This window comes from Pimephales promelas, chromosome 25, assembly GCF_988280905.1.
Source record: "Pimephales promelas chromosome 25, fPimPro1.hap1.1, whole genome shotgun sequence".
NCBI lineage: Eukaryota > Metazoa > Chordata > Actinopteri > Cypriniformes > Leuciscidae > Pimephales > Pimephales promelas.
In genome coordinates, this window is record NC_142793.1 from 25,516,773 (window position 1) to 25,541,993 (window position 25,221).

The following is a 25,221-nucleotide window of genomic DNA, read 5'->3' on the forward strand; positions in this document are numbered from 1 at the left end:
AAAACATCGCTGGATTTACATCATTATTAGCCACGCCCCTACACGTCACGAAAAGCAGTTGGAAGAATGTCCACTTCAAGTCCTTCTAAGTTCTAACTTTACATATTTTATAAAATGTATGTTGAAAAAATAAAACATTTATTCTCAAATTATAAACGTTCATTATCTGGCAGTAATAATTCGCTGTCTCTCAGTAGGTTTGAATCTGAATGAACGGCGGGGCTGTGCAGAGAGATTCCCATAGGAAATTCCTCAGTGTGTGAGACGTGGGAAGGGCTCTGAACACGAGCTTTCGGCAGATATTGAAGCCCGTACTGAATTTCCCATCAGATAAATCCCGTTTTTTGTATCTTATTTACAATAATTACCACAAAGGTACACCGTCGCAGTGATGGGAGGCAACAGCAGCTCGCGCCACGTTTCCCTCGACGAAGCCGACGAGGTTACATTCGTAAAGGGCATTCGGGTAAGTGTAACTTAATAGTTAACAATAAACTTATGAAAAGGAATTTTCCGTTTTCGTTACTAAGTAGTTAACGTTATAGCTTCATAATCTCTTGCTCATACAAAACTTTCTGTGGTGCTTTGTTATTGTATTGAACTGCAGTGTATTATTGGAATATCGTGCAAAATGCAAGAATTGCAGTGTTTGTGGAGATTTCACTCGAAATCTTACACCACTTGAATATCGTGAAAAATGCAAGAAATGTATTGTTTGTGGAAATTTTATGGGTGTACAAAAAATGTACTGCTGTGCAGGTCATGTTGTGTTAAATATAGCTATGGGTCATGATCTGCATGCTAAGCATGCATACTTAACCTAGACATGACTGGTAAACTTTCATATTACTTATAGACATATTGTAGTGCCATGGTACATGATTTAGGTTGCCAGTTTATATCAATGAATGAATAATGGTATTATACTGTGCCATGATATTGGCAAAGTACTTAATTAAGGATAATTTCAATCAATTCCTGCATTATTTTGTAATTGCTTGCATATTGCATGAACTAGAAAAATAACAACGCAATATCAGCTAATGAAGATCCACGAATCCTGGTATTAATATTACAAAGTTCGAAAAAGATTATTAAATTCAATTTGCACAACAATAATCTGGGCAAAAAAGTTATACGAGATTCTTGTGGGACCGTCATACACTTTTAAACTTTTAGGCAAGGCAAGGCAAGTTTATTTATATAGCACATTTCATAAACAATGGCAATTCAAAGTGCTTTACATAGAAGAAATTAAAAGAATCAAAAGAAATCAGAATAATTAAAACAGTTTAGAATAAAAAAATATATATAAATAGGCGATGCAAAACATTTTTCCCACTTATCATTGAAAATGCAACTGTGCACATATTTTAATGAACAAAAGAAAATGTTTATCAATGCAATTTCTGATCTGATGATAAACAGCTTTCAGAGAGAGTGATTAATCGAATGAAGGAGTCTCCACCTGTGGTTCGCCCACAAGCCCCAACCAGATCATCATCAACTCCTCCGGTTGAGTCTTCAGTTCCGGATGAACATCATGTACCCATAATGCCTCGTTCTCCTTCATACGCCAGTGCTTTGGTCCCTCCTCCTCTTTCGGAGCCTCCTGTGACTGAGGAAACATCTACACCTCCTTCATCTGTTCAGGGTCTTCCAATTCCTCCACCTACCGGTACTGAGCATGTAGTTGTACCCGATCCTCAACCTGGATCTGCTAACATACCTGTCCCTGATCCTCAACCTGCTAAACCCATACATGCTCCTTCAAGTGAACCAATACCCTCTCCTCCATTAGTTGAATCAACCATTGCACTTGTTGAACCCTTTATACCCCCTCCTGTCACAACCTCTACTAGTGAACCTGTAACCAATCCGCCTTCACCAACCACAGACCCACTGACTGAGCCCGTAACATCTTTAGAGTCCTCTAATGAACCCATAGAGACTCCTGTACCTTCACCTGCTGATCTTGTGATGTCACCTTTCCCAATCTCCACACCCGATCCCGTTTTATCCATCATAGAGGAGTCTACTGTGTTACCATCTGGGTCCGTGTCAGATGTGGTTTTGCTTTCCAAGACACCTTCACCTGAAAAACCTCCTGTTGTTCCTTCCTTAATCGACCAAGTCGAGGTCTTTCCACATCAAACAGATGTTGGTAAGTTCATAATCTGGTATATTAGGCTTCATACCACAATCTTTCTTTTTAATAATAATAATAATAATAATAATTATTATTATTATTATTATTATACCACAATCTTTCTGGTTATTTTTTTGACTGATTGACCCGCAAAATCTCCAAATGAATCTTAACTCAGTCTTAGAGTCGATGAAATGATGTGTCACACAGCTCTCTGTATGTAAAATTGTATATGTATAATCTCCAACTTTATGCGCATAGTAGTACATACAGTAGCCTAAACTCACATAATGCGATATATAATATATAGCAAATCTCAACTGCCTGATTTTTTTTATTTGATTGCAAAATGTAACCATACCATCACCCAACTCTTTATATAAAGTTGGATATTTGTAATGTCCAAATGTATTTGCAATGCATGCATGTCGTATATTCGTGTAAAGCAATATAGCAAAGTCATCTAAACTCCCTGATGTTTTATTTCTAGGGATGCACCGATATGAAAATTTTGTCCGATACCGATAATTATATATATTTGAAAGCCGATAACCGATATATCAGCCGATAAATTTAAATCCAAATTTTTATCTAATTTTGAGAGCCTGATTACAAAAACAAAAGTCTCACAATTAAATCCATGTCCCAAGCGCACAATTATAATGATGTTCTCATTATAGTGTTGTATAGCCGATATGACAGATTTGCACTGTACATGTTGTACCGAACCGAATTTTAATTTTTTGAAGAGATTTCAATAATATTTCAAGAAATTCAAAAACATAGAAAGTGTCTCAGCTGAGGGGAATAATACATTATTTATCGGCTTTAATATATCGGCCTCATTTTATTTCCAGGCCGATAACGATAACATTAAAAATGAACATATATCGGCCGATACCGATATGCTGGCTGATATATCGTGCATCCCTATTTATTTCTATACTATATTATCGGCCAGCTCTTTATGTAAAGTCGTGGAAGTATGTCCAACTTTTTCTGCACATATTCAGTAAATTGACGTAAAACAATTTATATTATTTAGCAAATGTCAACGGCTTGATTGCTTGTATCCTCGCAAAATGTGATCATGATTTTCTCTAAAAAGCAAATAAATTTGACTCTATCCGTATTTTGAGGTACATCCGAGTTATTACTAGAAGTCTGTCTTTTTCACCAGAAGGACAAGTTGCTGCATTTTGATTTAGTAAAAAAAAAAAAATGTTGGTTGCACTTTATTTCACAGAACCTGTTCTTAGTGTACTTACCTGAAAAAGTATATATAAGGTAACAGCATGGGTTAAGGTTTGGTTTAGGGGTAAGTTCAGTGTTAATGCTTTGTAATTGTAATTGAAAATAGATGGGGTGAATTTTCATCTCATGTCGACTTTAATCTCCATTCAAATGTTGGTGTGTTTCTTCTGTTTAGTGAACGAGGAAAAGCTCAGGAAGGAGATCAGAGAAGGTCTCCAGAAGCTCCTGAGCGAGGAGATGAAGATGGCGGAGCGTAATATGCGACAACGGTGAAAACTGATCCGATCGAGATCCTTCAACAACAGACTCAAGTATAGTGAGTTTTAGTGTCTAAACAGTGTTTGTTTCTGTGTGTTATCGTAAGTCTGGAGGTAGAGAAAGCTGACGCGAAGGCCCAGGCTCAAGCCGCAGCCCGACTCCAGATTCAGGACGAGGTCCAGAAGGTTCTGGATCAGGAGAAGCCGTCTTATCAGCAGACTCTGGCCGATGCCATCAGGAGCGAGCAGTTGAACGCTCAGGAGGATCGTCTCATTACTCAGTATTATGTGAGTCAGCTTCTACACACAGGGTGTGTGTGTGTGTGTGTTATTATGTGAAAAATGCAAATATTTCAGTTTTTACATCAGATAGAGGAGAATTTTTTTTTGATAGATAGATGGATGGATGGATGGATGGATGGATGGATGGATGGATGGATAGATAGATAGATAGATAGATAGATAGATAGATAGATAGATAGATAGATGGATGGATAAACGGGTGAGTAGATGGAAGGATAGACGGATAGACGTATTGATTGATAGAGAGAACGATAGATAGATAGATAGATAGATAGATAGATAGATAGATAGATAGATGGATGGATAAACGGGTGAGTAGATGGAAGGATAGACGGATAGACGTATTGATTGATAGATAGATAGATAGATAGATAGATAGATAGATAGATAGATAGATAGATAGATAGATAGATAGATAGATAGATAGATAGATAGATAGATAGATAGATAGATAGATAGATAGATAGATAGATGGATGGATAAACGGGTGAGTAGATGGAAGGATAGACGGATAGACGTATTGATTGATAGAGAGAACGATAGATAGATAGATAGATAGATAGATAGATAGATAGATAGATAGATAGATAGATAGATAGATAGATAGATAGATAGATAGATAGATAGATAGATAGATAGATGGATGGATAAACGGGTGAGTAGATGGAAGGATAGACGGATAGACGTATTGATTGATAGATAGATAGATAGATAGATAGATAGATAGATAGACAGATAGATAGATAGATAGATAGATAGATAGATAGATAGATAGATAGATAGATGGATAAACGGGTGAGTAGATGGAAGGATAGACGGATAGACGTATTGATAGATAGATAGATAGATAGATAGATAGATAGATAGATAGATAGATAGATAGATAGATAGATAGATAGATAGATAGATAGATAGATAGATAGATAGATAGATAGATAGATAGATAGATAGATGGATAAACGGGTGAGTAGATGGAAGGATAGACGGATAGACGTATTGATAGATAGATAGATAGATAGATAGATAGATAGATAGATAGATAGATAGATAGATAGATAGATAGATAGATAGATAGATAGATAGATAGATAGATAGATAGATAGATAGATAGATAGATAGATAGATAGATGGATGGATAAACGGGTGAGTAGATGGAAGGATAGACGGATAGACGTATTGATTGATAGAGAGAATGATAGAGAGAATGATAGATAGATAGATAGATAGATAGATAGATAGATAGATAGATAGATAGATAGATAGATAGATAGATAGATAGATAGATAGATAGATAGATAGATAGATAGATAGATTTTGAACTGGTGATGTTTTGCTGCTTAACTCCACTGTCGCTCTTTTTCTTTTCATTTCTCTCTTTCTCTGGATCTGCTCGTGTCTTTCAGTGGATGGAGAGGAAGGTAAGACGCTCTCGCCAACTCGTTCTTTCACTTCTTACAGACGTTTGTGACATTTCTATTGAGTGAGTGAGTGAGTGAAAGCTCAAGTACAAGTTTAGATGAGTTCAGTTTAATGTTCATAAATGTATCACACACACACAGCCTTTGGTGTAAATTTGACATCACTTTTCAGTTCAGAGGTCATTGTGTAATGCATGTGCCTTTAAACTCTATTTAGTTATTTATGAGAGATTTCCAGGTTGATCCGGTCATGTCGTGTGTGATCTTTAGGCTCAGAAGCTGGAAGAGAAGCAGAAAGATCTGGAAAATCAGGAGTCTCTGTTCCAGAAGCAGATCGCCAAGATGCAAGAAAAGGCAAAATGATTCGTCTCATCTTTGCATATAAATGATATGACATGTATTGACCGTCTCTTTGCTGTCGTACAGGCGGCTCAGTTCACTAAAATCACAGCTGAACATCACAGGAAAGGCTTAGAAGATGCAAACAGCCGCTTCAGGTGAGCAAGCAAGATTAGTTTTACTAATGTAGCTTTTATTTTTATATTTTTAGTAGGGCTGTCAGTTAAATGCGTTATTAACGGCGTTAGCGCAAACCTAGCAAACTTTGTAGTTTTTTTGTACTATGAAACGCATACATTTCAATGGCTTGCGCCGCGCGAGGACGTTTTGTTGCTTCATCGACCAAAGCACAAGCGGATCTAGCTAGACCGAAAACAAAACAACAGGCACGCCACACACACTCGTTTGGGCTCGCGAGCCGGCCAAATAGTTGGTTAACGTTACGTTTTGAGTGGATGACGAGCGCGAGACGCTGAAATGGATGCCAATAAGATTCTGAATGGAAAGTTGCCAAATGACCAAAGTGATCTGTGTGTTTTGTCGTTGTGAACTCAGCTATCATCATCGCAGCACGTCCAGTCTGAAATACCACTTAATGATGGCCAAGCACACACACACACACACTGTACTGTCAATAAAAAACATTTGAATCCAAGCCGATCCACTTTTCCATGTTGATAAGAGCATTAAAATGAGAAAAAAATAATGTGAGAAAAAGAAATCAAGAGACATTTAGAATAGATAAAAATGTGCGATTAATCGTGAGTTAACTATGACATTAATGCAATTAATCGTGATTAAATATAATTTTGACTAATTTTTAGCATACTTGCGTTCATGTTGTATTGCAGTTACAGAAATTAATTATAGATGTAATTGCGTGCAGGAAATTATTATAATAATAACAATAGTACAATGTTAAAACATGTATGTATATACTTTAGTGGATTGTATCAAATGATTAATTTAAATATTAGTATATTGTAGTTATAGACACCTAATATAAAGCGGGTCCAGTTTAATTTTTTAGTATGTGCTTTTTGTCATTTTATTATTATTATTTTTTTTACGCTTCAACTGAAACTTATTTCAGCAACATTTCTGATTTTTCGTTTAGTTTAACAAATATTTATATTTCGTTTAATTTCAGATTTATTTTAATAAACATAAATGTTTGTAATAGTTTTAGTTTTAGCTAACGATAATAACCCCGGTGCAAGATCAGTAAATCCTACGCTATCTCACAACTAATTCGTCCGAGTGTTTAAAAAGTGGCTAATTCATACAACCTCACTTTGTCTAAATTCACGTGATGGGTAGGTTTAGGGGCGGGGTCAGGGATAGGTCATTCGTATGAATTCATACGTGTTGGCCAACTCGTAAAATATTTACGATTTAGCGAAAATCGTACTAATTCGTACGAGTGAGGTCGTACGAATTGGCCGCCTCGTAAAATCCGTACGAATTGCCGTGAGATCGGGTTGGTCAATCAGTGTTTAGTTTTTCATATGAATCTCTTTCTCACTCTCTCTCTAGGCGATACCAGATCAAGCCCGTGTGTTTGGATCTACAGAGTCAGATAATGAAGTGTTACTCTGAGAATAAAGGTCAAACTATGAGCTGTTCCAACATCGCATCGCTGTACATTCAGTGTGTGGACCGCGCCAAACAGGTGAACACTCGGATAAACAGGACATGACTTGTATGCAAAATAGCAAACAAAATGCTAATTAAGAAAAGCTTAGAGGACATTTTGAACTAAGACTGTGGTTGCATTTCTTTCTTTTTTTTTTTCCAGGATAAAAGGTTGAGCACTGGAGGTTAACTAACCGGCCTGAACTTCAGATCTACGGTGTCCATTACAGCAAATACACACATCTAAACCTATTGCGTACTGTACAGCAACACATTTTCCACTGGAAGTTTGTGGGAATGTCATCCCTATAGAAAAAGAAAAGAAAACGTAACACATTAAATGTGCTGTTCAGGTATATGAGCCATGATTGGACCACGCTAGTGAAATACCTCAAACTCTTTAAACTGTGAGCTAAATGATTTCAGGTGCTATCGAGTGCACAGATATAGTTCGGCGATTCAGAAAAATAATGCACACTTATTTTGCATGGCGATGCACAATCTGGAAGCTGCTGTCTGATGATACATTTTTGCGTAGTAAAAATTTGTGCCTTAACCTTGAAATGCTTTTGTTATGGTAATTTTGGGTAAATGTGATTGACTTTTACCAGCACAGGTTGGATTTCGTTCAAATTAGTCAATGGCAACTCCTATAAAAATGGCTCTTTTCCAGCCTCGGTCGGTTCTTCGCTGTGCAACTTATTTCCACTAGATGGCGCTGAGGTTATTGTAATATTCTTGATGTATTGTGGAACCACGCTGGTCTAGAAGGTTAAAAGGACACTAAAAATTCTGCAATCACATTTTCCCAAGCCTCTGATCAGCAGAATGTCAATAAGTTCAGTGTGAGATGAACATGAGCGGCAGTATTTGCATTTAGAGCTTATTTTCTAGTGTATTATATGAATAGTAGGAAGGGGGCTGTAGTTCTGTCATCATACGAGAATGTGAAATGAATAAGAAATGATGTCCACTGGTGTCCTACATGAGCACACAGTCTAGTAGATTCAGCACAGCAATCACATCCATGCCTTAACCTTCTATTGCATGCATTATGAAAGCATGTTAAATGCTAAATATTCTTGCATAAAAGGGACCTCATTATTGAAATCAAAATCAATAGCCTTGCGTTTTATTACGACGTTAGTTAAAGACTGTCATCATTTACTCTCAACCTCATGTTCCAAACCCATATGAATGACTTCTTTTATTGTGTTGAACATTGCCTATATGTTACTCTTTTTGCATGCATTTAAAACTATTTCAAGTCAAATGAAACTAATTTGCTACAAAATCTTTCCTTTTAACAAGCTGATTGTTTAATCAGTCAGTTGAGCTCAAAATTCACAAATGAATCATTAGAAAAAAATCTAGTCAGATTTTGATCTGAGGGTGAGTAATTGATGGCAGCATTTTGATGTTTATGTAAACTATCCCTTTAACCATAGATAGATACGAAAGATTCAAAAATGAAAAACAAATAAAAGCAAAAGTATTCATAGTCGCTGTTTTAATTTCATCCCACAGTTGCTTCTGAACAATAAGTGTTTAAGCAATCATAAATGTATAGGACTGTAAAGTTGATTGTGCTTATCAGTTCAAGATGATTTTAAAGAATGCTAGGATGTACTGTGACCAAGAAAAGAGTTTAAATTCGTACTCATTTCTTCATTATAACCCGTTTTATATGCATCAGGTGTAGGGTTGGGTATCGAGAATCGAGTATCGATTGGAACCGAGACTAACTTTTAGTTTTTCCCGAAATCGTTCAAAAGTTAAAATTTCGATTCCTAGTTTCGATATTCGGAGTCCGCCGAGCGGAAGAAGAAACCGCTGAACAACAGCAACGAAGAAGCGTCTACCGGAAGTGTTGGCATAACCACGCGAGTCGAACATGAGTAACTTACGTCGGCGATCCAAAGTGTGGCTTCACTTTTCTAAAAATAACGAAATCAACAAAAGGAGTATTTTTACAGAAGGAGTATTTCCTTCAGAAAGGCCGTTGATTAGCAAGGTTAGCTAAACTTTTTTGACCCTGCCTCTTAATAGAATCGGAATCGAGAATCGTTAGGAACCGGAATCGAAACTCGGAATCGGAATCAGAATCGTTCAAATTCAAACGATACCCAACCCTAATCAGGTGCTTGTAAAGTGTACAGAATGGGCTTGTTACCCAGAATGCAATAGACGGCTGTTTGCAAACCTGAAACCACGACGCACTCCTGGTTCCCTTTATCCTTAAATCTAGCTCGACATGAGCAAACCAATATGATGAAAGATCTAACGGGTGACATTTACAAAACCCTTGTGGTACATTGACTGTTTACACAGGGCTTGATGATTCTCAATTACAGTTTTATAGGATGATCTGAGAGGTGCGAATGTTATGAGAGTGAAGTGTGACGAAAGGTCATATTGAACGGCTGGTTTAGTTGTTTGGAGTGCCGTCACAGACAGAATAGATTATAAAACGGTAAAACCCAACTGTTTAACTCTGTGGGAGTTGTAAAATGAGCCTATTTCCAAAAAAAGTGGAGTATCCCTTTTGTGGTTCTAAAATGTATAATTAACGGTGTAGCGACACCATATCTTTGTCTCAAATTTGCCCCTTTTAAATAGTGTGCAATTTACCTGTCATCCAGTCTGATCCAGTCAGAGATTCCTTGAATGGTAAATTGTACTGAACAAATTACTTAATGTTTTCGTTTTCATTTATTGTAAAACATAGTTCGGTTCCAAATCTGTAATGACACGTTGTTTTATGAATAAGCAGACAGTGATGTCACATGGGTCAAGTACTATGTTCATTTTGAGTCAAAAGTTGTATGAATCAAGAATAGCTTCACAAGATTCGGGCGATTGTAAATCCTTTTGATTGAATCATTTAAAGGGATATTTCACTTTGAAATTAATTTTTGATATGTTTTATCTTACCTCAAGGGCATCCAAGATGTAGGAGTCTTTGTTTTCCACAGTATTTTCAATTTTGACATTTTTCAGTCAAATTGTTGTTGTCTATCAGTCATACACTGGAGGCTAAGGGGGTCCACCAAAGAGCATGCACAGAGAAGTCCAAATTAAACATGATTTAATGACTCGTAAATGTAAGTACACATTGATGGCCTAAGACACGAAACGAGCGTTTTGTGTGAGAAAACGAACAGTATTTATATCGTTTTTACCTCGTGTAATCATAGTGATCTGAATCAGTTGTGCAATGTCCAACTGAACCGAACTGAATCAGTTCAATGTTACGCCGTCGTTTTGACACTTATATTTCGTTCTATAGCTTCATCCCAGTGTTATTGTTAACCAAAACTAAATCGTTTTCATTAACTGAAATAAAATTAAAAATATTAGATCAAATGAAAATGTTTACTTGGCAATTAAATACGTTTAAGTTGAAGTAATATAATTAATAATACTAAAAGTGAAATAAATAGAAAAGCTATTAAGTGAAGCAAATGTGTATAATTATAAACAAAACTGAACTGGTTCTTGAGTTTCATGTGAATCGATAAAGCGGCATATGTCCATTTCGTTCTTGACGACACAGAATAATTCTCACTGAACGCACAATAGACCTCTAAGAGCTGGGAACATTTTCATTAATATGCAGATTTAGTGAATGGGAGCGCTTAACTTTTTTTGTGAATGCAAAATGAGGGACGTTTTGTCCTTGACGACAGCAGTGCCGAAATAAACCAGACGTTTCCTCAGATTTGACAGCATGTCTTCCCTTCTTTTCTTTGCATATCATGAGGCTTTTACAACTTGTTTGTTACCAGCTTTTAATTTGCGGGCTGTCACTCAAAGCTATCACATGACACACCTAAAGACTTGGCGGACAGCGCAAAAGGCGACTTTTGTAAGTACTTTTGGTGTTTGTTAATGTTTGGAGCTTTACATATGAATTGCTGTGTGTCAATAATTCTCCTTTTTTGTTCCACAGAAATCATAATATTCTCATATTCCTGCACAAGATAACTTCAGATGGCTGTAGCTTGGAAGGAAAAGCAGCCATCGTGGCGGGTTAATGTTCACAGCATCTGCGTTCGTGTCAAAGAGCTGATGGATTTCATCTTTCCCCCCTCCTAGTTTATTACAAATACATGTATACACAGGCTACAAGTCATAATAGAGGTACATAACTGATCAAGAGTATGTACAAATCCCATGTATTTACATTACATACAGTGATTTATAAAGGACATGCATCTTGTAACTGCTGTAGTATCATTCTATGAAACCTATGATATTATATTCCAAGTTAGTTATATAAATAATACGATTATTTGATACCTACGGAGGCGTATTGCATTCACTTGAAGAAGAAAAAATGTACTCTGTTTTTCTGAATTAATGAGTTAATTTTTCATGAGAAAAAATTTTTTGCTCTGTTTTTCTGAATTAATGAGTTATTTTTTTATGAGAAAAACGTTTTTGCTCTGTTTTTCTGAATTAGCGAGTTAATGTTTCATGGAAAAATGTTTTTTTTTTTGCTTGGTTTTTCTGAATTAACGAGTTAATTTTTCATGAGAAAAAAAATGTTGCTCTGTTTTTCTGAATTAATGAGTTAATTTTTCATGAGAAAAAAGTTTTTGCTCTGTTTTTCTGAATTAACGAGTTAATTTTTCAAGGAATTTTTTTTTTGTTAACTCAGAAAAACTCATTAACAAATTTTTTTTCTCAAGAAAAATTAACTCATTAATTTAGAAAAACAGAGCAAATTTTTTTTTCTCATGAAAATTTAACTCATTAATTCAGAAAAACAGAGCAAATTTTTTTTTCTCATGAAAAATTAACTCATTAATTCAGAAAAACAGAGCAAAAACTTTTTTTCTCATGAAAAATTAACTCATTAATTCATAAAAACAGAGCAAAACTTTTTTTCTCATGAAAAATTAACTCATTAATTCAGAAAAACAGAGCAAAAACTTTTTTTCTCATGAAAAATTAACTCATTAATTCAGAAAAACAGAGCAAAAACTTTTTTTCTCATGAAAAATTACCTCATTAATTAAAAAAAACAGAGTACATTTTTTTTTCTTCAAGTGAATGCAATACGCCTCCGTAGATACCTGCTCATGTACGACTAATATTCACATCACGTGGTTCCCTTTATGGATAACAGTGCTTTTATGAAAACGAGGTTGCAAAGTGGCTTTAATCGGCATCTTCCGATGATAGGCATTTCTGCCTGGCTTCGTGATCGTCAAACGTCACTTTCTTATTCCGTTTAGGGTCGATCCAGGAGTTTCGAATCACTGCATTGTTCGGCAGCGGATCCGCCTCGATGATGGACACCACCCGTTTCTTCATTTTACTCTTCAGGACTTTCTGAAACTTCTGCCTTGTGAAGGCATACAAGAGTGGGTGGAAGACCGTGGTGCCGTAGGCCATGACCAGAAAACCCATTCTGAGCTTGACGGTGAGGTCGCTGGGGCCTGCGCTGAGAATCACAGTGTTTAAAACGGTAATGGGCGTCCAACAGAGGAGGAACGTGGAGATGATTAGCAACGACATGCGGAAAACGCGCTTTTGGCGCTCACGGCGTTCCCGGTGGCGTTTGACTGCCCGCCGCAGGGCGATGATCACAGAGACTGACGTGCGCATGCCGAGTGGAGCGTTTCCGCGGTTTCCGGCGCTGCTTTGCGAGGCGTCTGTGATCTCGGGAAGCTGTTGTTCAGATGTCGACATAAGAGAGAAGTTCTTTTTCCTCCTCATCTTCTTCTTCTTCTTCTGCGTGGCATGGAAGCGCGTGCCAATGCGGATGTTGAGAGCCTGCAGGATCTTGGCGTATGTCATTAGCATTATGACGGCAGTCAAACAGAAAATGGGGATTTGGGCCACTAGGTGGTAGTACAGACCGAGTTCGGTGTAATACTCGTTTACGTGCACGACGGCGGTCTGATTTGCTTTGGTGGGCTCCGGTCCCAAGAATCCCACTTCGATAAATGGCACCAAGAAGCTAGCAAAGGACAGCACCCAAATGCAACCCAACAGAGCCACCGCTCGTCCCATGGTCAGCACGCGATTGGCGGGTTTAACGGAGATGTCGTAGCGGTCCAAAGTGATGGCTAGCACGTTAGCTGCCGTAGCCACGCTAGCGAAAGACACGCAGGCCTCGTGGAAGCAGCACACGAGCACCGTGTCGCTTTGCAATGACAGCATTAGCACGACGATGGTTAGCGGGATGCAGCAAACGCACACCAACACGTCCAGCACGTGCAGGTTCATGGTGACGATGTTGCTAACGGAATTGACCAGGTTGGACTTCATGCAGTAGAGCGCCAACACGGTCAGGTTGCTGCTCAAGCCCAGGACAATCTCCAGCATGAGGAATCCAGTCAGGGACACCTGGAAGCTGAGCGGGTACGGGATCGGGCCGGCCGCCGCCGCCATGGCGGGACTCACGGCCTCGGTGATGTCAAGGACGGTAACGTTACTCATGGTGCTTTCTTCCTCCGTTGAGGGAGGGACGTGCATTATCCTGAAAGGTAAAAACAGCGGGATGCACAGTCAGAGAAACGTAGAAAGACCAGGCGCGTTTGAACAGCATTGTTTCATTCGGAATTTAATGTCTTGAAGATGAATCGATAGCTTGAATGACGGATGGATGGATGAATGATTAGATAGATAAAAATGGATACAATTCAGTAAATACTTCTTCCTTTCATTCCAATTCGACTTCCTGTCGACTGTAACCAATTTATTTCAAATTCACACTCGTTCACTCATTTCAATTCTGACTTTTGTACAACCCTCTTTGTTATGGCGCTTTTCCATTTCCAGTACCAACTCGACTCGGCTCGCTTTTCGCACCGTTTTCCATTGCAGACTACCGCCACAAATAGTACCCGGTCGTCATAGCAACGCCTTTCGTTCCTCGCTGCCCCATCAATCTCTCGCTGGATCCTCTCTTCGGCCACCCAGACTGATCTCATGAAGTAGCGTGTGTATGACACGCCAATTCGTATTTCCATTTTTGGCGTGCTATCAAGACGCATAATCGCTTTTCAGCGTGTTTATGAACGCAGTTGACTTAACGTTATTACTGTATATATAAATAAATATATGACTTACCTCAACCCTGTCCCTAAACCTAACCGTCACTGGGGTTAATGGCATTTATGACTGTTCCCTCACCATCCTAGGAAAGAAAAAGGGGTCTCCCCAGATGTAGATCTACATTTTGCTTTGTTTCGCGTGGACATTTGACGGCGTGTACAGACACGCGGAATCACTCGGACGTTAATGGCGTAGACATACACGCGGATAGCTCAAAATGCGTAGAGATAACATGCCACTTGACTCGAAAGTGGCATGTATGTTTACGCAAAAGCCATGATGTCATGTTGCGAGTTGCCATAATAATAGTAATAAGTTTAGAAACTATCTCCGGCCAAACTATTTAAAGGGGTGATGAACTGAGAATTTAAATTTTCCTTGAGCTTTTGACATCTAAGAGGTCATCATATTATAAGAATATCCTGTAAGTTTCAGAACTGAAAACGTCCTTGTTAGTCCAATAAAAGCTTTTATTGACACCAGCCTCTGAAAACGACTCTGTTTTGAAAAGTGGGAAACTGACGTCGAAGGGGTTAAAACACCACCCCCGCAGAAGAAGATCAACACCTGCTTCAACACGGCCGGTTTAGCCCCGCCCACAGATTCGCGCATTACACGCATAGCTAAGTAGCCTAACATACATGCCTACCTCGTGATGACAAACCGGTTCGTTCTACCGAGCAGTACAGAATATTGTGGAAGAAGACAGTCGCTGCATAAGCTTCCTCTGGACTCCAATAGGACTGCATGGATAAACTTTATTTTTAATGACGTTCCAGCTGATGAGGGTAAAACATCGTCCATCTGTTCGCTTCATTTCACTGAGGATTGTTTTGTAAACAAGACTGGATTTGCAGACCGATTAAGAATAAAGAACGGTGCTGTGCCGTCTATATTGGATCTGACAGGAATTGTGCTACAAGCGGACTCTTGGTTGAACATGTATGGGCGAATCCGGTTGCCATTTGACAACATTGGACGTTTCCTCCCACGTACAACGACGGGTGAGTTAAACTCATTATAATATGCAAAACTGTTGTCCACTCACAGCAGTGGGCGTTTTTTTCCAAGTCTTCAGTTCAGTGCGACACGCCCATAAAAACCGACCGTATTTCAGGAAGGCTCACAACTTGGGTACAAAATAGCCTATTAGCCTATTCTAAACTGTTTTAATTATTCTGACTTCTTTAATTTCTTCCATGTAAAGCACTTTGAATTGCCACTGTGTATGAAATGTGCTATATAAATAAACTTGCCTTGCCTATTACTTATTCATTTTGAAGTTTTTGAATGCAAAAACCAAGCGAACGTCATAAGTTGACCTCAGACAACAATATAATAAAATTTTAAAAGCCAGTTCATGACCCCTTTAAAAATAGCGGGGATATTCTTGACACTCCATTTGGCGTGTGCAATAATGACGCAGTGAATGGTGACGATTCTCTCTGACCAATCAACAGTCGGCATTGTTTTCACGTCACATTTTAGTATCGCTTTAGCTCGCTCATAACCTCGCCGGAGGTGCTACTAAAAAAAGTACCCCAAAGCAGGAACAGCAAACAAAGTCGAGCCGAGCTGGTACTGTGTAGTGGAATCCACTACTAATCTAAGAAAAGAACAAACTAAGTTGTCTGTAATGGCCACAATAAGACTTATTGGGCATCTCACTTGAGACCCAAAAAAAAAAACCATTAGATTAAGGAATCTGTGGTAGATTTCTGCTGGATTCGAATCACCACCGAACATACTAAGTTCTGTATGTCGTACTTGTTCAGATTCCCTATGGGCCTGCTAATGGCCTTACATCTGAGGATCCTGTGCACGTTGACTAATAATGCATTGGTTATGCACTCGGTGCTGCTATGAATAGACTCACTTTAGGCATTATTTTTTTGTCCACAATGCATTTTCATTTGTTGCATTTGTTGTGATGGATTGCTCCATTTGCAAATGTGACCGTCTTTAGTGCTGCGTTTCATTCATCACCGTGAGAGGATTGTCGAGATAAGTATTAACCTGGCTTTTGTAATTTACTCCATGTAGATGGATGCATCAAGGTGCCAACTTGGTACTAATAACTCTTTTTTGTTGTTGTTTTCATGTAGGCTGAGTGAAACCATATGGAAACTCAAATGACTTCATGAGCTACATCTCAACAGATCATCAAGCTTGTTTTCTGGACGTCGAAATACATTGACGACTAATGACAACCGTACAATAGTTTATTCAGCACATTAGTTGACTCACCCTTCCCCTTCCAGGTTTTTTTCTCAGCCTCGGGAGTCAGCAGTCGAGACGGGAGAGTCTGGAAGGGGTGCAAGTTGTACATCAGCCCCAGGCATGGCCTTTCAAGGAAGTCTTCTGCACTTCTTAATCCAAGCAAATCTCTCTTAATGATCAGGGATGATGTTTTTGTACTAAACCAATTGATATGTTTGGTCTCCTGCCATGTCCAAACCTAACAAAGACTTGGCATTCCCGTTTTCTTCAACGCACCGATTGAGTCAGAGCACATGACAAGTGATTTACAGACAAACCGTCCATTTTAATTTTTCAAACCACCGAAAGCAATTGTTTTCGATTAATTATTATATCCACGTCAGGGTTATCGCTCGATACCATCAGCACGGTCCTTCACTGCTGACATATTCCACTTATTGCAGTTTCATGAGCCCTAGAAGGTGATAAATCCATATTGATTTGCTGATTTGCATGTGCCATCTGGTGAAGAATCCAAGGTCGCTGAATTGTTTAGGTTGGGGAATTGGCGACGTAATTTCCAGTCCCCTCACAGAAGGTCACCTTCAGGTTGCGTTATCAATGAAGCCCATGATAAAAACTTTAAACATCCGTGGTGAAATCCCCTGGGAAATCCACTCTTCCTGAGAGATGGCACTTCAGTTTGATTCCACAATCCTAACAAGAAAAAAGAAGCAGAGAAAAAGTGTTGATAAGTGAACGATCAATTATTCATTAAGCCTGCATCCAATCCGTCATCAAGTAAGGACATTCATGTGTTATCCATTCATCTTGTCCAAGCGGTCTGCGGAAACGCACAAGCTCTGGTCTTGCTTAACGTCCATGTGAAGGTACAAGTAACATCTGGCTTGATGGATGGGCCCGTGCATCTACAAACACTCGTTTCCCGAGCAATACCGTTTAGGGACGGTAACGCAATCACCTGTGTTGTTTTACGTCTGTACTTTCTCACATCATTTTTCAGTCAACGGCCATGCGAGAATATGCCTGGATCACGTGTAACGAGGTGGTCGTGTTCCAGCCGTGAATGAGGTTTTACACTAAATTTTTCCCAGATGTTACACTCCAGCTGAGGGGAAACCCGTAAACAGAATCGATTGGGTATCGGGGGTGAAATTTGTCAGCGGAGACGTGGATCAATAGACTAACTAAAGTTAATCACAAATATTCAGATGGGGTTTTCAATGACAAATCCTTCAATCATAAAGGATCTTACAAAACGCCCCTTCTATCCTTCATTTTGCTGATTTATTTGAATTGTATCGTCTCTAGGGCGACTCTATTCCAAGTTTCGACATTTGCTCTTTTGATTGAACCAAGCATGCATTTTGTTTTCACCAAAGTTATTCAATATCACCAGCTTACCTTTGCGCTCCCAGAGTTCTCATCTGCCATGCAACGTAGAGCATCACTGAAGCATCACCTGCTGAGATCCACAAGTGCACAGACTTTTGCATGTCAGCGAGTCGTAAACCCGAATCAAATCCCGTCCGTGCGAACTGTCTTCAGTGGCAGTGGAGTGAGTTTGATCTGTGTCTTTCACTGTCTTGCTTCTTGTCTACACTCTCTCTTCGAACTGTGATGCATTGAAGTGTTGCCGATGCTCCTCCGAAACCTTGCTTGTCCCCCCTCTCTCTCTCGTTCGCTCCTTCTCTATCTTCGTCTCCCTCTCTCACTCACTGCGGCGGTTTTGCAGTGTTGCTCTCTGCTCTGATTGGTCTGCCGTAATGGGGTTAACCCTTTCCTCCCCAGAGAGTGGGGATGCACTCTTTTGTTTTCTTGTCGTTCTCTCCATCCTGCGATGGAAGCGCAGTCTCGGCTGCATCTGTCAGTCCCTGCGGAGATGCTTTGGTTGCTATTTAAACACTGTGTCAGAGTTGCATGTTTTCATTCATATTTGATGCCGTGCCTCTGTGATGAAAATGGATATGTGTCTTTCTACTGGGAAAAGGACACTAAAAGAATGTGGCTGTGTTATAAACCTAGTGAGCTGTCTATGTTATGGTGCAAAGGGAGTTTTTTAAGACTATTACTTATATGATTCTTCATTTTGGCTGAAACAGCAAAATGTGTCCAGTATCTATAAAAACTATACATGCACCGATATAATAAGCCGATAATTATTTCGGTATGTTACGACAGGTGAATTTAAGCATCACAACATTACAATGTACAGAATGAAAATAAAAAGATAGATTTAAAAAAATAGTTATATAATGATATTAAATATGTATTCCGATTCATTTTAAGATTAGCTAAAGATTACATTGTGTCAATGTTAGAAAAATATTAGTATTTTTTTGAAGATGAACATTTAGCAAGTAGATGTAATATTACATATCTAATATCGACCGATGACCAATATGAACAATTTAAAAATCAGATTAATTAAAAATGATCTTTCGCAACATATTTTCGTATAACATATTGTATTTTATATGTGGTTAATGTTAAAGGGATAGTTCACTTTGAAATTAATTTTTGATATGTTTTATCTTACCTCAAGGGCATCCAAGATGTAGGAGTCTTTGTTTTCACAGTATTTTCAATTTTGACATTTTTCGGTCAAACCGTTGTTGTCTATCAGTCATACACTGGAGGCTAAGGGGGTCCACCAAAGAGCAGCACAGAGAAGTCCAAATTAAACATGATTTAATGACTCGTAAATGTAAGTACACATTGATGGCCTAAGACACAAAACGAGCGTTTTGAGAAAACCAACAGTATTTATATCGTTTTTACCTCGTGTAATCAGTGATCTGAAACAGTTGTGCAATGTCCAACTGAACCGAACTGAATCAGTTCAATGTTAGTTTACGCCGGAAGTGATCGCTCGCGTGTGACGTCACTCAATATTTACGCGGAGATTTCGTAAGTTTTACCTTTTACTAAACATATTTAGATATACCGAAATCGTCTTCCATTGCGGTTTCCCGTATATCTAAATATGTTTAGTGAAAGGTAAAACTTCCGAAATCTCTGTATAAACAAAAAGTGACGTCGGCGCGCAAGCGATCACTTCCAGACCCGAAGCGCCCGTGCCGTCAGATCATTTTGTCATGGCTATGATTACACGAGGTAAAACGATATAAATACTGTTCGTTTTCTCACACAAAACGCTCATTTCGTGTCTTAGGCCATCATTGTGTACTTACATGTACGAGTCATTAAATCATGTTTAATTTGGACTTCTCTGTGCTGCTCTTTGGTGGACCCCCTTAGCCTCCAGTGTATGACTGATAGACAACAACGGTTTGACTGAAAAATTTCAAAATTGAAAATACTGTGGAAACAAAGACACCTACATCTTGGATGCCCTTGAGGTAAGATAAAACATATCAAAAATTAATTTCAAAGTGAACTATCCCTTTAATGGGAAAGTCGAGTCTAACATTAATTTTACAAAGTTGAGCACTATTTATATGACGTAAGAATAGCTGCCTATCCAAAAATTATTCAATTAAAACCAACTTTAGGCAGTAGGCAGCTCAATGATTTGAATCCGAGCATGTGTGTTATATTTAGATGATGGGAACACTTAGCGTGTGTGTGTGATAAGTAGAGGAATTGTGATTGATAGTTTCAATTAAACCGGCCTGTCAGCTGGCAGAAGGAGCAGTCTTTCTCTATTCATTTTGTTTGGCTCATTTGGCAGGTAAGGGTGGGCGTCGACAGTGACAGTCGTAACGAGAATATGTGCGTGTTCATATTTGAAGCACTTGTTGGCGTGCAGCTCTTCTGAGACACACATGTTGTTTTATTAAGTAGTAAACAGCCGTCTATAGACACGGCGGCAAAACTTTTCACTAAAACCAGGCTCGATATTTCAGCTGCCATTAATATTTCAGCATGCTTTCCCAGCAGCCTTCCAACACTGCTTCAAAAATAACATGGTACATATCCAAAAAGCCAGAGCAGTGAGATTTACCATTGAACACGGAGCAATATTCAACGTTGATGTAATTACCAATGAAACAGGAAGACAGGGCGGGACATATCGAATAACTCCACCCCTTTTTTTAAAATAACCAATAGCGTTTGAGCTCGGTAAAGCTGCAGTTTCCTCCTAATCCCTAGTCACACGGACCCTTGGCTGAACATCTGATGCGTGTGGCAAACTTTTCTGGAAACACTTCTGGAGTTTCAAAGTCGCGATCTGATTGGTTGAATTCTACAGGATGTCCGCCGGGAGACGCGTGTGTCGCTTTCTTTAACAGTCCGTCTGGAAACAAATGCTGTGACGCCAAAACCCCTTTGTGAAGAACGCTGTTGAGTTTACAACTTGACGAGCGATGGATTTTTAAAATTATGTGAAGTTCGGTGCTCCATTGTTGCAGTAAACGTGCACATTCTTGAATAAATAATTTATTAGATGCACACTGGTCTGTTATTGTAGAGACATCGACATTACAAAACGAACTGTGATTGGTCGCGTTACATACCAGACCAAGAAAAGCTGCGAGAGAGTCCCGTCACCTTCAGTGAGACTACCTAATCTCTAACATTTCATCTCCTAATCTCCTTCCAATCACTTTAAAATACGGCATACTGTGCAGAACTCAAATGGGTCCAAATGGGTTTTCTGGTCTGCGCCGTCGCTATCGTGCCATTGTGTTTCTGGACCGGCTCGCGTGACACTTTATTCGCCTCAATGGAATGCATATTTTAAATCATATCGTTCCTTATTCCCTATGTAGTGCACTATGTGCCATTCACCCAGACAACAAACTGACATTGAATCAACGTGGAAACGACGTCTCTCATGACATTGAAACAACGTTGATTTTGCCTCATCGAATTAACGTTGAACCAACGTCAGACGCGGCATTCTTCAAAGCTAAATGAAAATCGAAAATTGGTTTGCTTTCATAACGTTGAAACAACGCGTTGATTTCAAGTTGATTTTCCATTAGTTTTGAAAGAATGTCTGACGTTGGTTCAACGTTAATTCGATGAGCAAAACAATGTCAGATCAACGTTGTTTCGATGTCATATTTCCACGTTGATTCAATGTCAGTTTGCTATCTGGGAAGGGGTGTCGTCCATGTTTTTTTTTAGTCTATGGTGCTAACAAGTGACCGATTTCAACCGCAACATCAGTGTCTATTGATAATTTAGGGGGCGGGGCTTCATATTCTAGAGAGCATTAGATTGGACAGAAAATCTGATGAGAAGCTGAAGTGCAGTGATGTCATCAAAATCATTGACCCATATTGGCGGAAGTGAGAGACTTCTAGTTTTGAATGCTTATCTTCTAAATGTGATTTTTGTCATTGTTTTGGATCACACTAACTTTTAGATGGCAATACAGCTTCCATATTCATACTAAAAGTTCACTTTTTTCACTTTAAGCCACTTGCCAGACATCGAGTCGACTGGGAATAGCCTACCAGCACTCAAGCGCTGTTTCGATCCGTCTATGTGAGGAGAACATCAAAACCCCAATAGGACGTTTGATATTTCGTGCGAGAGGGTCATTTTCGCAGGCCTAGAAATCAGCTTGAGAAAGGCAGAGATCTCCTCAGAGCTCTTTTATCTCGCTCCAGCAGTGCCACTCGTGCTCTTTGCAGTCGGAGTGTGTGTGCGGCAGAGTCCCGGTAGATTAACACACCGCTAATAGAGCCGCCCGCCTTTGTGTTACTGAAGTGGCGGTAGTGTTTTAATCACTCGCCTCTTAATACGCACAGTAAATCTGAACACTCTCTTGGCTGGAGCAGCGAAAACCAGAGAGAACTGGAGAAGAAAATGTTTTACATTTTTATGTGAAAGATATAGGCTCCCAAAAGGAAGTAGCCTACATTTAAGTGTCCTGAGGTAATAATCCTTTTAACGACTTCAGATGCCCTACAAGTACATCAACCAGTGCAGATTAACGTATTCGTTTTGAGTTTATTGCTATGTCGTTTATTTTGACGCTGGCTGCTGTTGTATTTATGGGTTTAATTTAAAGCTGTCACCCTATTCAAAGTTAGTTTTTAGTCATCTGATAATTTCATATGATTCTGCTCCCTTCAATAGATTCAGTGTAATTTTTTTAACAACTGCTGATCTAAAAGTTATCATTTAGTGCTCGCTATATCTCACAAAAACAGTTATAAGAAAGTTAAAAATATTCCCGATTAGCGGCGACACGTCTGTGTTTATTGGTGCGTTTTCTTACGGTCTTTCAACCCGTTAATAGCTTAGCCAAGGTTGCATTAATTCTGAGATTACATTAATTGTTTGTCCAGTTTTTAAAACCCTTCAGTCCATGTTGTTATTCTTTTTTTTTTCATTAATTGACACTTTGGTGTAGTTTTGCATTCATTGTTATACAAATCATTCATTTATTTGTACGCACGTGTTGTTTCCATCCTCTTACTTTAGCGCAATCTCTGTGCAATCAATAAATGATAATTGTTCGTGGGCCTCCGCTAATGTATTTATACTTCATAAGATGTTTAAGCAAACAAATCACTCATCTTTGTTTGCGTTTATGACACTCTCAATCTGATTTGTGAGCGATACCATGTAGCCTGAAGTGATTCATCTTTATTGTTGAAGCTTGTAAATGTGATAATATGGCCAGCGAGGCAAGACTGTTTTGTCTGTATGTAATTGTGGTCTCTATCGTTCCCCCTGTTGTCTCATTGCATCATCTGTTGTTATTAACATGTGCTCTGATGTGTTTTGTGTCATCAACTGGTTATATGAATTAAAGCTGGTGAGGTCACATAATGACTGAAGACCATCGCTTGTCAATTAAGAACTATAGTGGAAGGTAATTGTTGTTATTGTCAAGTAATTGATGGATTTGTACGACTAGTTTCCTTCACAGATAGCTAACATGCAGCTTCCACATCTATGCATCATTTCCTCTTTGTTTTTTGGATCAGTGCTAAAAAAGCTCCATGAATTTGTAACTAATTTTGTCAGAAAGAAATATGAAATTGGCCAATCATTGCGAATTCATAAATGTGAGGGAGGGCTTGAATGCAGCAATGATTTAGTAAAACCGGAGAACAAATCCTACCTGAAATCATATGGTTATTATGTTGCAAATGATTGCATTTTAAACAAATTGAGGTGGATGCAATTTCAGTTTAGTAGATGAAGTAAATCTGCTTCTTCTGAGGCCTTTTGTTGGTTTTATCTGGTCTCACCGCCTGCATGCTCAACTATTATACAACTGGTAAATGTCCCAAACCTCTTGAAATCCTTCAAACCAAACCATCTTGTTGCAAACCAGCTAAATCTGGTCTTCAACCTTGGGGTCACCAGTTATGCAGGTGAGGTCAGTTATGTTTACAGTATATTTTCATCTTTTGTGGGCCAGTTTCTATGCATAAATATAAAATATCTGGCTTATTTTGTGCTTAAACTGTTCAGTGAAATAGCATTATTAAGCTATTTTAAACATTCATTCGATTTATGCAATTCAACACTACGGTGCATCCCTGGAGAAATTTTGGAGCCATAAAAGCTGCTGATAGTGTCTGCTAACAATAGTGCAAGGCCAGATTCAGCACATCACTGCCAATGTTGGATAGCGGCGCTGACATGCAACAGTGAACTTCCCATTAGAAAAGGTAAGTGATTTGTTTTAGTATTTGTGAAAGAGGCAGTATCAATATTGACTGATTGATTAATAGTAAAATGAGTTATTATTAAGAATGCATTTTTACAGGTATGTGTAGTAGTTTAATGCAGGGGAGAATGCTGATAATAACAATCATTTTTCTCCCAGCAAAATAATGTTGTAATTTTGACAAATGCATTGATATTTAAATGCATTCAAATAGTAGAGTACAATTATAGTATTCCAGCATACACCAAAAGAGACAGAGAGTCACTGCAAACCCCTTGACTTCCTGTTTGAGTTGCATGTTTACATTAGCTTGTTAGCGTGAGAAAGGACAGGTCCGCTGTTTCAGAACGCAGCAGACATGCTCCAGAGGACATCGGTCAGAGATTCACAAGAGAAACTGCTATGTCATGCATTTGAAAAACTGGGGTTCGCCACGCTCGCTTTAGTGTTACAAGGCCCGTTACGAAACCTATGATCCGTGCTGCTGTCGAACACACCCTGTACACTGACATGCGAAACCCAAATACAACCAATAATTAACTCAATTATTTGTGGTCTACACAACAAAATTTAGTTTTTCTCTTAAACTTGATGTCTTTGCTTTCAATTTAGGTAATTCTCTAAAAAAAAAAATGCAATATAGATTAAATTATGTGAACCACTCAAGTTGTCCAATGATTTTTTTGATGTTGACCTACATGAAACTCCAGTTCCCAGCATGCATTGCATGAGACTTGATGGGGAGGGTAAAAATTAAAGTATTTTTTTTGTGGTTTTGAACCAGATGAGAAATTATCTCAGAATTACGAGAAAACTTTTCATAGGAAAAAAGTTTTTGCTCTGTTTTTTTCTGAATTAATGACTTGATTATCTCAAAAATTCATAAAAACAGAGTGAAAACTGTTTTCCATGAAAAGTTATCTCGTAATTCTGAGATAATTAACTTGTTAATTCAGAAAAACAGAGTAG

General features: G+C 38.6%; 2 protein-coding genes across 3 annotated transcripts; one reads left to right on the plus strand and one right to left on the minus strand.

Moving 5' to 3' along the window:
* Positions 1-87: 87 nt before the first annotated feature.
* On the plus strand, positions 88-7,695 carry chchd3b (coiled-coil-helix-coiled-coil-helix domain containing 3b). 2 transcript variants are annotated; one of them, XM_039661902.2, is made up of 9 exons: positions 88-466; positions 1,429-2,164; positions 3,579-3,672; positions 3,768-3,948; positions 5,367-5,381; positions 5,652-5,735; positions 5,808-5,878; positions 7,257-7,392; positions 7,519-7,695. In XM_039661902.2, the coding sequence occupies exons 1-9, from the start codon at positions 392-394 to the stop codon at positions 7,543-7,545; spliced, it is 1,419 nt and encodes a 472-aa protein (XP_039517836.2). In that variant the 5' UTR covers positions 88-391; the 3' UTR covers positions 7,546-7,695. The 2 variants fall into 2 exon arrangements, with proteins under 2 accessions (XP_039517836.2, XP_088983875.1); XM_089127749.1 differs by lacking the exon at positions 5,367-5,381.
* Positions 7,696-12,221: 4,526 nt separating this feature from the next.
* On the minus strand, positions 12,222-18,452 carry gpr22b (G protein-coupled receptor 22b). Its single transcript, XM_039661792.2, has 3 exons — positions 18,051-18,452; positions 16,674-17,342; positions 12,222-13,848 (listed from the first exon to the last, which is right to left on the minus strand). Exon 3 carries the CDS (start codon positions 13,842-13,844, stop codon positions 12,522-12,524), a length of 1,323 nt encoding a protein of 440 aa, XP_039517726.2. The 5' UTR covers positions 13,845-13,848; positions 16,674-17,342; positions 18,051-18,452; the 3' UTR covers positions 12,222-12,521.
* Positions 18,453-25,221: the final 6,769 nt, after the last annotated feature.